Genomic DNA, 10,812 nt, shown 5'->3' with positions numbered 1-10,812 from the left:
CGGCAGCGTACCACGCGGTCGACTAGGTCGGAGAGCAAGGGTGTACCTTTTCTGGGAGCTTCCTACTAGGGACCCTACCAATCTAGACTGGGCAGGACTTTTACCATCTCCTTCGCCGCTTATTGTTGCATGGACCAGTCTGCCCTAGGTTCACGGAACTCGTCTATGGATCGTGGCACCTTGCATCGGCGAGGTGCTGGATGTAGTAGTGGTCTGGACTGTGGCATCTCTCCAGGGTTATCGCTATTAGTCTTTGAGCCCTCGTCCAGGCATCCCGATCGATCCTCAGTAATGATGTCGTTTCAGACCGATACGATACGAACGTGCTCTGCCCGTAAAACGTGGGTCCAGCATGGGAGTGGTGACATGCGGAAGGCCGGAGGGACAAATTGCACGATCAAAGTACCGAATACGTGAGCTGACCGACAAATATAGCCTGCAAGCGCTCGACTTGGCCACCCTGCTGCTAGGAATATACGCGCTGTACTGAGCATATAAAGAACCACTACCACTCTCCCCTATCTCAAGGACACCAACCATCGACCATCATCTCGAAGACACTCCAGCTATCAAGACATCAGTCGATAATCAAGACTTCCTGGAAACTACAACACACTCATTTCGCATCACTTCACCCACAACAACAACAACAACAACAACAACAACAACAACAACTTCTCTCAAGATGCGTTTCACTTCAGTAACTGCCCTGGCGGCCTGCCTCTCCGTCGCCGCAGCAATTCCAGTGGCCGACCCCGAAGCCCAGAACGCTGGCAACGGCAACGTCCACACCAACAAATGCGGCATGACCCGTTTCAACGCCCAGTATGGCTTTGGAAAACCTCCAACCCTTCAGGATTGCATCACTATGATCACGAAGATCAGCTCAAGCCCACACCTTGTCGATCAACGAAAGCAAGTCGGACAATATGGGGACTGCGCCTTCATCGTTTCACCAACGAAGAAAGGTACACATGCAAAAATTGGAATGGATGATATCAAGGATATCACCAGGGACGTAACTAATGACTGGGCCAACAACAAGGACGGGCCGACGTCATACGAGGGTACCATCCAGATTGGCTCCGGCGGCAAGATGTCTTGCGATTCCGACAACAATACGCAGGTGGAAATCTACTGGTCAATTGGACTTTGGGCCCCCAAGACCCCAAGGAAAAGCAAGCCAAGCAATTAATTGGCTTCTTGGGGAGAGGGAGAAATGAACCTCGATGCTCCAGCCTAATTTGGTCCGTGGCATTCTGGTCAAGGACGGAGAGAGTGAGAGACATATACGCGGATATCTCGATGACCATCGGAGAGGTTTTCTTTTTTGTTTGTTTTGTGGTTTTTTGGTTTTTAAACACCCCCCAACGTACATAGCTACTCTCTTGTCGCATAGAAGGAAAGGAAGAACTTGAGCTGTATAGAGAACAATTATACAATTAGCCTCTGAATAAGGCAGATTTTTGCTTCGATTCGATTCGACTCTTTTTTCTCTTTTTCTTGTCTTTTCTGCTCTCCTCTCCTTTTCCCTACAGCTACCACTCATCACAGCAGGAGGTATAACAAAAAGAAACAGAAAAATGAAAGAGACGAATACAACACAACACATTTCTTCACACTTCTTCACACTTCTTCTTCTTCACGTACCTTACCTTACCTAGTTCCGTTAGTTCGTTCCTTAGTTCCTTAGCTCGTCAGCTAATTACAATACCTAGTATGTACTACCCACCCCTTCCATCCAGGTTCCTTCTCTTCTCTTCTTTTCTCTTCTTCCTTTTCTTCCCGACCGCGGACTTCATCTCCTTACAAGGGTACTTTTACCGTCGTCGCAATTTTCTTTTTCTTTTTCTTTTTCTTTTTCTTTTTCTTCACGGACTACTATATCCGTTCACCCGGGGAAATTTTCTTTTTTCTTTACGGAAGGGTAATGAATAATGGAGATGAAGATGTAAGAAAAAAAGGAAAAAGGGAATAGGAATTCATCTTGAATGATTCAATTCAGTTCGATTCAGTTCAATTCCATTCAACCCAATTCAGTCTTTAGAACTTCACTTCACTCCAATCCACTTCCATTCAGCCTACATACATACAGTCATACCGTCATCCACTACCGACCCTAGCGACCCTAGCGGCGACCCTAGGTTCTTCCCCCCTAGTCCCTGTAGTCGTTCCCTCCACCACCCTAGTCGCATCCCCTGTAGGGTTTTGTAACAATAAGGTCCTGCAATAATAAATAGCTACACCTATGTATGCGACCCGACCTAGGAGGGTAAGAAGATTAGGTTTGATTACAGTACGTACCTTTTTTTCGCTCTTGGCAGTATACGATGTAGGCGGAGCTAGAAGATTGGGTTTCGTTTTCGTTTGTTCAACTACTGTATGTACCTGCTAGGTATAGTACTGTACGCGCCGATTCGTTCTTGTTCGTTCTTCTACGCTCTTCTTCGTTTCTTCTTCGTTTCTTATTCATCTATACCAAAACCAGTAGTCAACTCGTAGTAGTAGTTCGGAATTTGAATGTATCCCCCCTCCAAAAAAAAATCCCCCAAAAAATCCCCTAAAAAATTCCCTTCCCTTTTCCTACTGCAAGGTACTATGTTAGGTACCTAGCAAAGTTTTCCTACACGCAGTTTCCGCGGAAACATAGATGTCTGCAGAATGTCTGCAGACAAACAGACAGACAGGGAACAGGGAGCAAGGAATAGGCCATGTCTTTCTGTCTCCTAGCGTTTCTTAAAGTTTGATGTACTTTTCGCTTGTAGAGAGTATATATAATCCGCGGACCTCGGATATCGCGATTCGCTGACCTCTCTGACCTCTCTCTTGTTGATGTTTGATGTTTGATGTAATCTGGTAGAATACGGTAATCGCATCTCTTCTTTTTTACTTTGGTGTTCGTGTTCGTGTTTTTTTGTTTTTGTTTGAGCACATTATTGCGAGGACCTTTCATTGTGCTGTTTTTTCTTTTCCCCCTTCTTACATGCTTGTAGAAAGGAAAATGGTTCTGTTTGTATGAAGTAGAGAGGTACGTCGTCGAGAAAAGAAACAACAACAAAGTCGGAGTTGCTTGGCTTGGCTTGGCGACCAAGACTTCACTTCCTTGTCGGCTTGTTGTTCTAGCCTCTGCACGAGTCCACGTGGTTTGCTTACTTTTCCACGTTGGCGTTTCATCAACAAAGTTTAGATTCTGTTGCAACTTGCGCTGAAGGAGTGTAGGAGGTACTGCATAAAAGGTACCTCCTAACTTACCTCCTAACTTACATGTAACTGTACTAGAAAGTCTAGAATCTTTTTACAGTCCCGGGGAGGTACAACGTGACATTTTGGTAGTATTGCATTTACTACTTTCGTCATAAGCATAAGTAAGCCCTTCTTCTTCTCCTTCTTCTTCTTCTTCTTCTTCTTCTTTCGTGTTGATATCTTGTGTCGTTGACTGGGCAACTAACTATCAAGCAACACAACACAATACCATCATACTCGCTTTGCTAGCTACTATACAGTAGCAAGGGTATTCTTACAAGTACGAACAGGTCTGGCAAATATTATATACATCCTATACAGAGCGATAGAAGGTAGGTAGTACAAACGTATCCCAAAAACGAGTTTCTATTCCTAGTTAGTCATTTCTCGGTGCAAACTACTCGAGGGATTTTTCGGTTTTACACTAGCTCGTAACCTCAAGAGAGCCTATCGTTGGAAAGGAAAGAGGTGACTGTAAGGTCTCCGGCAGCAGCGGGAGGAACCCCGAACCATGGTATAAAGATTAAAAACGAGTCGTGATCATCATTTGGTACATACAATACAGTCTTTCGAACCTAAATAAGTGACAATCGTGCAAATCAATCGTATTTCTCATCAGTCAGTCAGTCGTGAGTCGTGATGTCTCAATCCCAAATCACGATACATCGAACTTCGATACTCTCTCTTGCTGGTCCTTCGTCCTGCTCCGTCGTGAAAGCAGAATGTGGCGTACATCGTGCCGTGCCATCGGTGAGAGAGTCGAAGCATTTGACTAACAAACATTCTTCGGGTTGCATGTTGGAGGCATAGTACCACTTGTGAGCGGGATTGTAGGCCAATTCCTTGATAAAGAAAAAAGAAAAAAAAAGAGGTTGTCAGTTGTAGGACAGATACACGCATGTGATAATGGAAGGAGTAATTGCCATACCCATCGCTCAATTTCTCCCGTGCTGTTTTTCGGGTTACTTCCTCCGTACACGGGATGTTGACCCCGAGTAGGCAGGACACTCATCACGCCGACGAGGTCCGATTGCTCGTCGAGAGAGCGAAAATCACACACGGCAAGAGGCTCGCGAGTGACTGGACGGAGAGGTCTCCATCTGCAAAAGAGTTTCTCTCTCGTCAACCATCTCTTGGTGAACCCAAACAAACAGCCATACATGTATGACCGGGCACAAATGGAAAAGCTCAGCTCACTTACATATTGATGACACCCCATCTCTTCTTCATAATTTCCTCGGCCATCTCGTCGCCGTGGTGATGCCGTATAGTCTGCTCTGCGCCCTCATAGGACTGATCCACATGAGCATTCATCACAGGATGCATGAGTGGAACTGGTGCGAGGTCGCCTGCTTGCTCTCGGACTGCTTCAGCAGCCTTCTTCGCGTCTTGCCATGTGCGATTGCGGACGATGTGGTTGCTCGGCATCACCCGGGAAGCACCCACGACGTCCTTGAGGAGAGCTTCGCAGTCCTTGTAGTAGATGTCTCGGATATGTTCTTCGTCCCATGATGAGCAGGAGGTGGGACGATGGACCAACTGGAAGCCATTCTTGTCGGCAGTGAAGACTTCGGAGCAGGAGCGAATATCTGTGATTTCTACTGGTTTGGAAATGAAGTCCCGGAGCTTGTCGCTAGTAGTGCCAATGTATATGACCTTGGTATCTGGATAGTGATGGTTGATGTAGGCCGACACTGCCTTCTCTTGAGCTTCCTTATGAGGCATGTTGATGGAGAATCGTCTACAGCTGTGCTGTTTGTGGATAGTTTCTTCATTCCCTCCTTCTCGTGGCTGTCAGCCTGTCGCTGGAGGAGGGTATAAGTACTCGAGCTAATGAGCAGACGTGTGCGGGGTAGCATAGTATAGTGCTCTATAGGTACATTAGTACAGTAAGGTAGGTAGTTCTACAGGGGCGAGTGTATATGATATTGTGATCTCCGAGACCGAGGCGGAGACCGAGGAACCGGAGTCCGTCTCTTGATCAGGATCTTATAACAAGATGAGGTTCTGAGTGAGGTATAAATGTGTATAGACAGTACCTCAGAAAGCAGCAGTCAAACTGTACAATATGTGAATGGGCAGTGGTACGAGGAACTTGGGAAGTATGTTTCGAATGGCAGGGATTCGTTGGATAGGGCTGCCCCTAAACAAGACGTGATGTTCACCGTCTTTTTCACTACTGCATGAGGGCATTCGAACCTCTACAGTATCCGTAATGCTTCCTGTCGTAGTGTTGTTGTTGTTGTTGTCCCAAATTTTGCAGCTTCTGAGAACACGAATGTTGATATCGCAAAGAGGAGGAGTAGTGCTTGAGGCTGTTCAAAAATCGGAACGAGCTCGTTACCCACTCCGATTGGCTCAATCTCTCCCAGCCTGAACAGCCTTGTCCCACACAAAGACTCCGGGCGGCAGGAGCGGGCCGGTCAGCCGCATTCGAAAATTGTAAGTCAATAGTCGTGACACCGTGCCACATATCATGATCAAGGCAAAACTTCACTTCACTTCACGCCGTCCACTCACAATTGAATCTACACGCTTCTACCGATATCTCGAACATTGGACGCAATCAGCCTCTTCTCTTCCTTCGTCACACACCACCACCACCACCACCACCACCACCATCGTCTGAGACTCACCCAAGAAACGCCGCATCTCTTCACGCCATCCTCCGTCAAAGCCAAAAGAAAAGATGCCCATCTCCAAGAAAGACCGCATCCATCGCGAGCAGAAAAAGGCCGACGCAGCTGGAACCCGTGCCAAAGTCAACCCCAACGGAACTCCCGTGAAAGCAGCCAAGCCCAAATCCATCTGTGCATTTTGTCGCAAGGAGCTCGTAAGTTTCTTTTTCTTTTCTTCTTTTTTCCCTTTACGCTCCTCGTGGCTTTGATTGATTTCTCGAGCGGAGAATAAAAGCAAAGCGTATATATATGTTGTCTTAAGAAATCTGACTTCGGCCCTCTTTCTCTGCATATAGGACAACACCAACTTGAAAATCCTCGAGCAACATGCCGATACCCATAACGATCAGTGGCCCAAGGAGAAGTGCTGGCCAAATGAGTTCAAGTGAAGCGATATAGATCTGCGGCTTTGAGATTCAGATGACCGAGTGGCTTTCGAGAGAAAAAGAAAAAGAAATCGAGAAATCGACAGGCGAAGAGGCAGGCGGCGGGTTGCATTTTTCAGAGTTTCTCGGTTTTTTTCAGGCAGCTTTTGGCATGGGAATCAAATTACATGGCGGCAGCTGCGGAGGATAGAGGAGTTTTTTTTCTCTCTTTTGATACAATCGAGACGGGATCCGAGAAGAGGAAAAAAGAAGAAACTGAATGCCATCGGAGAGAGAGAGAGTGTGTGTGGTGGTAAGCGGTTTCCAGCTTACTAGGTAGGTATAGAGCAAAAGACAGCAAAAAGAAAATGATACCCGAAAAAAATTCAAATGAGGTTGAAGATGATGATGAATGACCCACACCCTAAGAGTACACAGCACATGAAAAAGAAAAGAAAAAGAAAAAGAAACACTACTTCCTCCTCTCCCCCCTTCAAACAAAAAACAGTTCCGCCCTCGGCCTCTCCCTCCCCCACGGTCGACTCTCAACATAAACATCATCCACAGCATTATACCTTCTTCCCCGCCTCCTCCCCTCCTCCTCCCACACCCCCAAAGCCCGCTCAAAATCCTCCTCAAACCCCTCCACACCCCTGATATCGATCGTATCGCTCAACATCTCCCGTCCTCGTCCTCGTCCTCCTCCCCTCCTACTCCCACCCAACAATTCCTCATGCAAATCATCCCACCACAACAAAACCGCCAACAACGCAAATCGCAACGCACTCCCCGCACCCGAAATTTCCAAACACGTCTCGAAAGTTTTCGCATCGAGAGGTTCTTCTTCTTCTAGAATACGAAAGAAAGCTTTGAGAATTTCATTTTGCAAAAGTGGAAGATTCCAATCTTTGGCGAAATTCCAGGCGTGGGTGAGGGAGATTTGATGTTGATGATGTTGATGATGATGGGGAGTCTGATTCGGTGATACGACATTGACATCGACGGCGGCGGCGGCATCCGGCACGCGTGAGTGAAAGAGCCAGTAGATGAAAATGGACAGGACAGTGGGGTTGGGGGAGTGGGCACTCAAATCCAAGGTGGGGAAAAGGGAGGCTGGTCCAATGCTGCGATGATGATAATCATGATGATGATGATGATGAGGTGGTTGAATGGCGGTGGCGAGGAGGAGTGGAGATTTTTGCATGAGGAGAGCTTGGGAGATGAACAAGGGTCGCTCGCCGGGGTGCGTGGAGCAGTAGACTTGTACGAGGTCGGGAGCGATGCGGAGGCGCTGGACGAGTTGGCTTGCAGTTTCGTGGTCTGGAAGCTGCGCAATCGGCTGGCTGGTCTCGATGGTGGCTGATGAGTCGGTTTCGGCTTGCTGAGGTCTTGTGGTTGGAACGCGAGGATGGATCGGTGGAGAGCGAGCAGGAAAGTCACGACTGAGGCGCGCTGAACGCGCTGCAAATGTGTTATCCATGGCTGATCACTTTGGGATTTGATGGTAATATTCGTGGCAAAGCAAAAGGCGCACAAAGATGTATAAGAACAGAATATGTTGTTTGCCAGCCCGCATTGTCATTGTGCATAGTGTTTCGCGCAAAGGGTTAATGAGTGATCTGATCATATTCTTTCACGCACACCTTGCTTCACTACTGCCAGCAACTTTTCGCACAGGGATCGCATACAAAAAACAGACCCGCAATGGGACGCTTCTTGCGCTCCTGATTGTTCATCCCAGAACGCACCTCCCGTGCAGCATGCAAGTCGGCCTCGATCCCTTTGACCTCTTCTATATTGATGTATGGCTGCAGTCTGGGGTGCGGCGTAGGTTCGTAGTCGTTCATGCCTCGTGTGCTTTGATCTTCCCACCACAGCATATACTGCACCAATGCCCAGCGCATCCGTGTTGCTGACTCGGACACTAGAAGACAGATCTGCAGCGTTTCTGCTGTCAGATCCTTGGCCGGATTGTCGAGAGCATCAAAAAGTTTTACCATGAGAGCGTTCTGGAAAGCCGGCAAGTCGACGGAGTCTGCAAAGACCCACGTGCGCACGAGAAGTGTTTGATAGTCATCTTCGTCATCTTGGCTGGGAATGCTATGGTATTTGCCGAATTCGTGCAATCCGGGCACTCGGGTGTGGAATGCCCAGAAAACGAACAAGGCAAGGATGTCTTCTTGAGTGTGAAGCACTAGTCGATCTGTTCCCTCGAACTCCATCTGCCTCATGATTCGCTCAAACCAGAACGAACCACGGAATACAAGCCGAAGAAGCCCTTCTTGCACGAAGATTGGTTCCACGAGGTCTTCTGAGGTATAGATCCGAATGAGGTCACCCTGCACATGTTGCAGCCGCTCCAGTAGCTGTAGTACATTCTCCGCCGGTGGTCGTGGTGGGCTTCTTGCTCGTGATCTGTGCGTGCTTGCCTTATCGATGGACGCCATGGATGGAGTCGAACGGCTTGCAAAGAAGCGCATGTTGATCGCCTTTCTGTGCGTCGTTATGGATGTTTTTTGCCGAAACACAGACGAGGCCTTGACGTCGCCTTTTCAGCTCGACCCTTTTGGCCACGCGAACAGCTCACGCACTGGCGTGTCACGTATAGATTTTTATGCACGAGACTCGTCACTGCTACACAGAACGTGACCGTTTCGAGTATGATGAGCCTTCGAGCAGGAGACCAAAGCGCAACCGACGCCTCGATGCTCGGCACGCGACAACGATCATTGTTTAGCCAAGCTCACTCCTGCCGAAAGCACGATCCATTGCATCCCCCAAATCATCAACTTGCTTGTCCGATTTAGACACCGTGTCTTCCTGGGATGGCTCGTCCATCAGGTTCACATTACTGGCTGCAGTGGAATCGGTCCGTGGTTTCTCTGGCTGCAAGATATACTGCTCTGTGTCCAAGTAGCCCGGTGCCTTCTTTCTCTTCTCGGCCAGCTCTCTGTCTCTTATCTTTTGCTCCCAATCCCGAATCTCCTTCTCGGCATCCTTGCGCTGCTTCTCAATCTGCTCCAGTAGTGACTTGTTCTGAGCAATGATGGTCTTGGGGTGCGCCGCAAAGCCAGAAGGCGATGTCACATACGCTGGTAGATCTGGGTTAGATGCGACTGCGGGTGCGCTGAGTGCCGAAGGTGGTAGAGTGCTCGGTAACGAAGCATAGTTGTGTGGGAGTGTCGGAGCTTTCGGCAGGTCGATGAATGGGTTCACGCTTAGCGCCGTCTGTTGGAGGAGCGGATGTGCGTCTGTACTCGTCAGTATTGATAGTGATACCTGTATCATTTGATACACTCACTGTCGCCCTGCATCTTGCTGGTTCTGCAGTCTGTGAAGTGGTGTCGCAGTCGCAGTATGGACGTCCATAACTTGGGGTCAGCTCCCGGCTCGGCAGTCGATGTGGAGTGGAGAACAAGCTGCGCCACACTTCTGCCTGAGGACGTTCTCCATCAATCGTCGGTCGTTGATCTAGGACGTTCCAGACAGCATGGAGCAGTGCTCTCAAATCACTACAACCAGAATAAGAAGAATAATCAAGACAACAATGAGCGCCGATATGCAGCAGCCAGACCATCGATCTGTCCCTCCAGTCAGCATCTGTCCTTGTATCCGGTAGCATTGACCCAACTCACCCTCATTCTGCTCAATCACATAACGGATCTTCTTCATGCCCGTCCCCAGCTTGCCTGCCACTCGGTCCGTGATGTTTTCTGTATCGTCGAGCAGCTCGGCTTGCTCCTCCAGCTCTCTTCCCATCGTATCAGCCTGCATCCTTAGATTGCCGACAGTTTGGAACACGCCATCGAGCGCTTCGTCTTGTTCGTGCAGCATCTCCATCTGTCGTTGTTCCTCCCAAGCGCCAAAGTCATCGTCCTCGTCTGCGCCGTTGACATCTTGGCCAAAGGAGTCCGGATGTGCCAGCTGATCGGCAGCATGGACAGTCTGGTTGAGCTGCTTATGCATTTCCTCTACTTCTTTCCCGACCTCTTCAACCAGTTTTCGACGTCGTTGGACTTCGGGTACATCGAGGCCATATTTGTATGGATCACCTTCCACTGCTCGGACGGAGTCTACCAGATCTTGCAGGTCTGTGGAGAGATCCATGAGAGTCCCTTCGAGCTCATCGCGTGCTTCAACCAGTTCGGGTGCGGATGGTGAGGAAGCCGTGGATCGTATGCGCAAGTAGGATTGGTGCAGAGGTCGAGTCTGTTGTAGCAGAGACAGGATGTCCGCCTGAGCTTCTTCAAAGGGATCGTTGGACATGGTGGGTGGCGCTCTCGGATGATTTGTCTATCGTATAGTTCTGTCTATCTCATGAGATGCTGCACCGGCGATATGATGCTGTTGGTCGAGTTCAATGTTTGGTGGTGTGCAACAATGTCCATGTGCTGGGAGGTGGAAAGACAGCCACCAGGAGAGATTGTGGCTGGTGCTTTCCACTAGATCTATTCTACCTTACCCAATTTTCCACCTCAAACTCATGCTCGACCAATATCCTCCTCTGCATGTTGACGCCTGCTCCA

At 48.7% G+C, this 10,812-nt stretch overlaps 8 protein-coding genes across 8 annotated transcripts; 3 read left to right on the top strand and 5 right to left on the bottom strand.

The window, feature by feature from the left end:
- The first annotated feature begins 36 nt into the window (after nucleotides 1-36).
- On the top strand, nucleotides 37-515 carry SEPMUDRAFT_149876 (uncharacterized protein). The gene has a single exon (XM_016905827.1). It carries the CDS (start codon nucleotides 130-132, stop codon nucleotides 415-417), a length of 288 nt encoding a protein of 95 aa, XP_016760235.1. The 5' UTR covers nucleotides 37-129; the 3' UTR covers nucleotides 418-515.
- Nucleotides 516-550: 35 nt separating this feature from the next.
- SEPMUDRAFT_149875 (uncharacterized protein) lies at nucleotides 551-1,440 on the top strand. Its single transcript, XM_016905826.1, has one exon. It carries the CDS (start codon nucleotides 686-688, stop codon nucleotides 1,193-1,195), a length of 510 nt encoding a protein of 169 aa, XP_016760234.1. The 5' UTR covers nucleotides 551-685; the 3' UTR covers nucleotides 1,196-1,440.
- A 2,415-nt stretch (nucleotides 1,441-3,855) lies between these two features.
- On the bottom strand, nucleotides 3,856-4,968 carry SEPMUDRAFT_67723 (uncharacterized protein; the record flags this gene model as incomplete). The annotated part of the gene is made up of 3 exons (XM_016909792.1): nucleotides 3,856-4,085; nucleotides 4,172-4,343; nucleotides 4,445-4,968. The coding sequence occupies 3 exons, from the start codon at nucleotides 4,966-4,968 to the stop codon at nucleotides 3,888-3,890; spliced, it is 894 nt and encodes a 297-aa protein (XP_016760233.1). The 3' UTR covers nucleotides 3,856-3,887.
- A 792-nt stretch (nucleotides 4,969-5,760) lies between these two features.
- On the top strand, nucleotides 5,761-6,688 carry SEPMUDRAFT_126437 (uncharacterized protein). The gene is made up of 2 exons (XM_016902069.1): nucleotides 5,761-6,076; nucleotides 6,218-6,688. Exons 1-2 carry the CDS (start codon nucleotides 5,933-5,935, stop codon nucleotides 6,308-6,310), a joined length of 237 nt encoding a protein of 78 aa, XP_016760232.1. The 5' UTR covers nucleotides 5,761-5,932; the 3' UTR covers nucleotides 6,311-6,688.
- A 91-nt stretch (nucleotides 6,689-6,779) lies between these two features.
- Nucleotides 6,780-10,631, bottom strand: SEPMUDRAFT_134027 (uncharacterized protein; the record flags this gene model as incomplete). Its single annotated transcript, XM_016902605.1, has 3 exons — nucleotides 9,922-10,631; nucleotides 9,588-9,867; nucleotides 6,780-9,537 (listed from the first exon to the last, which is right to left on the bottom strand). Exon 3 carries the CDS (start codon nucleotides 7,764-7,766, stop codon nucleotides 6,780-6,782), a length of 987 nt encoding a protein of 328 aa, XP_016760229.1. The 5' UTR covers nucleotides 7,767-9,537; nucleotides 9,588-9,867; nucleotides 9,922-10,631.
- SEPMUDRAFT_134026 (uncharacterized protein) lies at nucleotides 7,653-10,631 on the bottom strand. The gene is made up of 3 exons (XM_016902604.1): nucleotides 9,922-10,631; nucleotides 9,588-9,867; nucleotides 7,653-9,537 (listed from the first exon to the last, which is right to left on the bottom strand). The coding sequence occupies exon 3, from the start codon at nucleotides 8,764-8,766 to the stop codon at nucleotides 7,939-7,941; it is 828 nt and encodes a 275-aa protein (XP_016760228.1). The 5' UTR covers nucleotides 8,767-9,537; nucleotides 9,588-9,867; nucleotides 9,922-10,631; the 3' UTR covers nucleotides 7,653-7,938.
- SEPMUDRAFT_45369 (uncharacterized protein) lies at nucleotides 9,020-9,574 on the bottom strand (the record flags this gene model as incomplete). The annotated part of the gene is made up of 1 exon (XM_016908964.1): nucleotides 9,020-9,574. The coding sequence occupies one exon, from the start codon at nucleotides 9,572-9,574 to the stop codon at nucleotides 9,020-9,022; it is 555 nt and encodes a 184-aa protein (XP_016760231.1).
- On the bottom strand, nucleotides 9,791-10,552 carry SEPMUDRAFT_142290 (SNARE domain protein; the record flags this gene model as incomplete). Its single annotated transcript, XM_016902994.1, has 2 exons — nucleotides 9,791-9,867; nucleotides 9,922-10,552. 2 exons carry the CDS (start codon nucleotides 10,550-10,552, stop codon nucleotides 9,791-9,793), a joined length of 708 nt encoding a protein of 235 aa, XP_016760230.1.
- Nucleotides 10,632-10,812: the final 181 nt, after the last annotated feature.

The sequence above is a fragment of the Sphaerulina musiva genome, assembly GCF_000320565.1.
Source record: "Sphaerulina musiva SO2202 unplaced genomic scaffold SEPMUscaffold_6, whole genome shotgun sequence".
In the NCBI taxonomy this organism is placed as follows: domain Eukaryota; kingdom Fungi; phylum Ascomycota; class Dothideomycetes; order Mycosphaerellales; family Mycosphaerellaceae; genus Sphaerulina; species Sphaerulina musiva.
Note: the sequence above shows the minus strand (reverse complement) of the source record. Positions and strands in the feature narration are given on the sequence as shown.

Coding starts and splice junctions, on each gene's coding strand:
- SEPMUDRAFT_149876 (XM_016905827.1), top strand. CDS start 130: ATGGACCAGTCTGCCCTAGGTTCACGGAACTCGTCTATGGATCGTGGC.
- SEPMUDRAFT_149875 (XM_016905826.1), top strand. CDS start 686: ATGCGTTTCACTTCAGTAACTGCCCTGGCGGCCTGCCTCTCCGTCGCC.
- SEPMUDRAFT_126437 (XM_016902069.1), top strand. CDS start 5,933: ATGCCCATCTCCAAGAAAGACCGCATCCATCGCGAGCAGAAAAAGGCC. Junction 6,077..6,217: donor CATTTTGTCGCAAGGAGCTC/GTAAGTTTCTTT, acceptor CTCTGCATATAG/GACAACACCAACTTGAAAAT.
- SEPMUDRAFT_134026 (XM_016902604.1), bottom strand. CDS start 8,766: ATGCGCTTCTTTGCAAGCCGTTCGACTCCATCCATGGCGTCCATCGAT.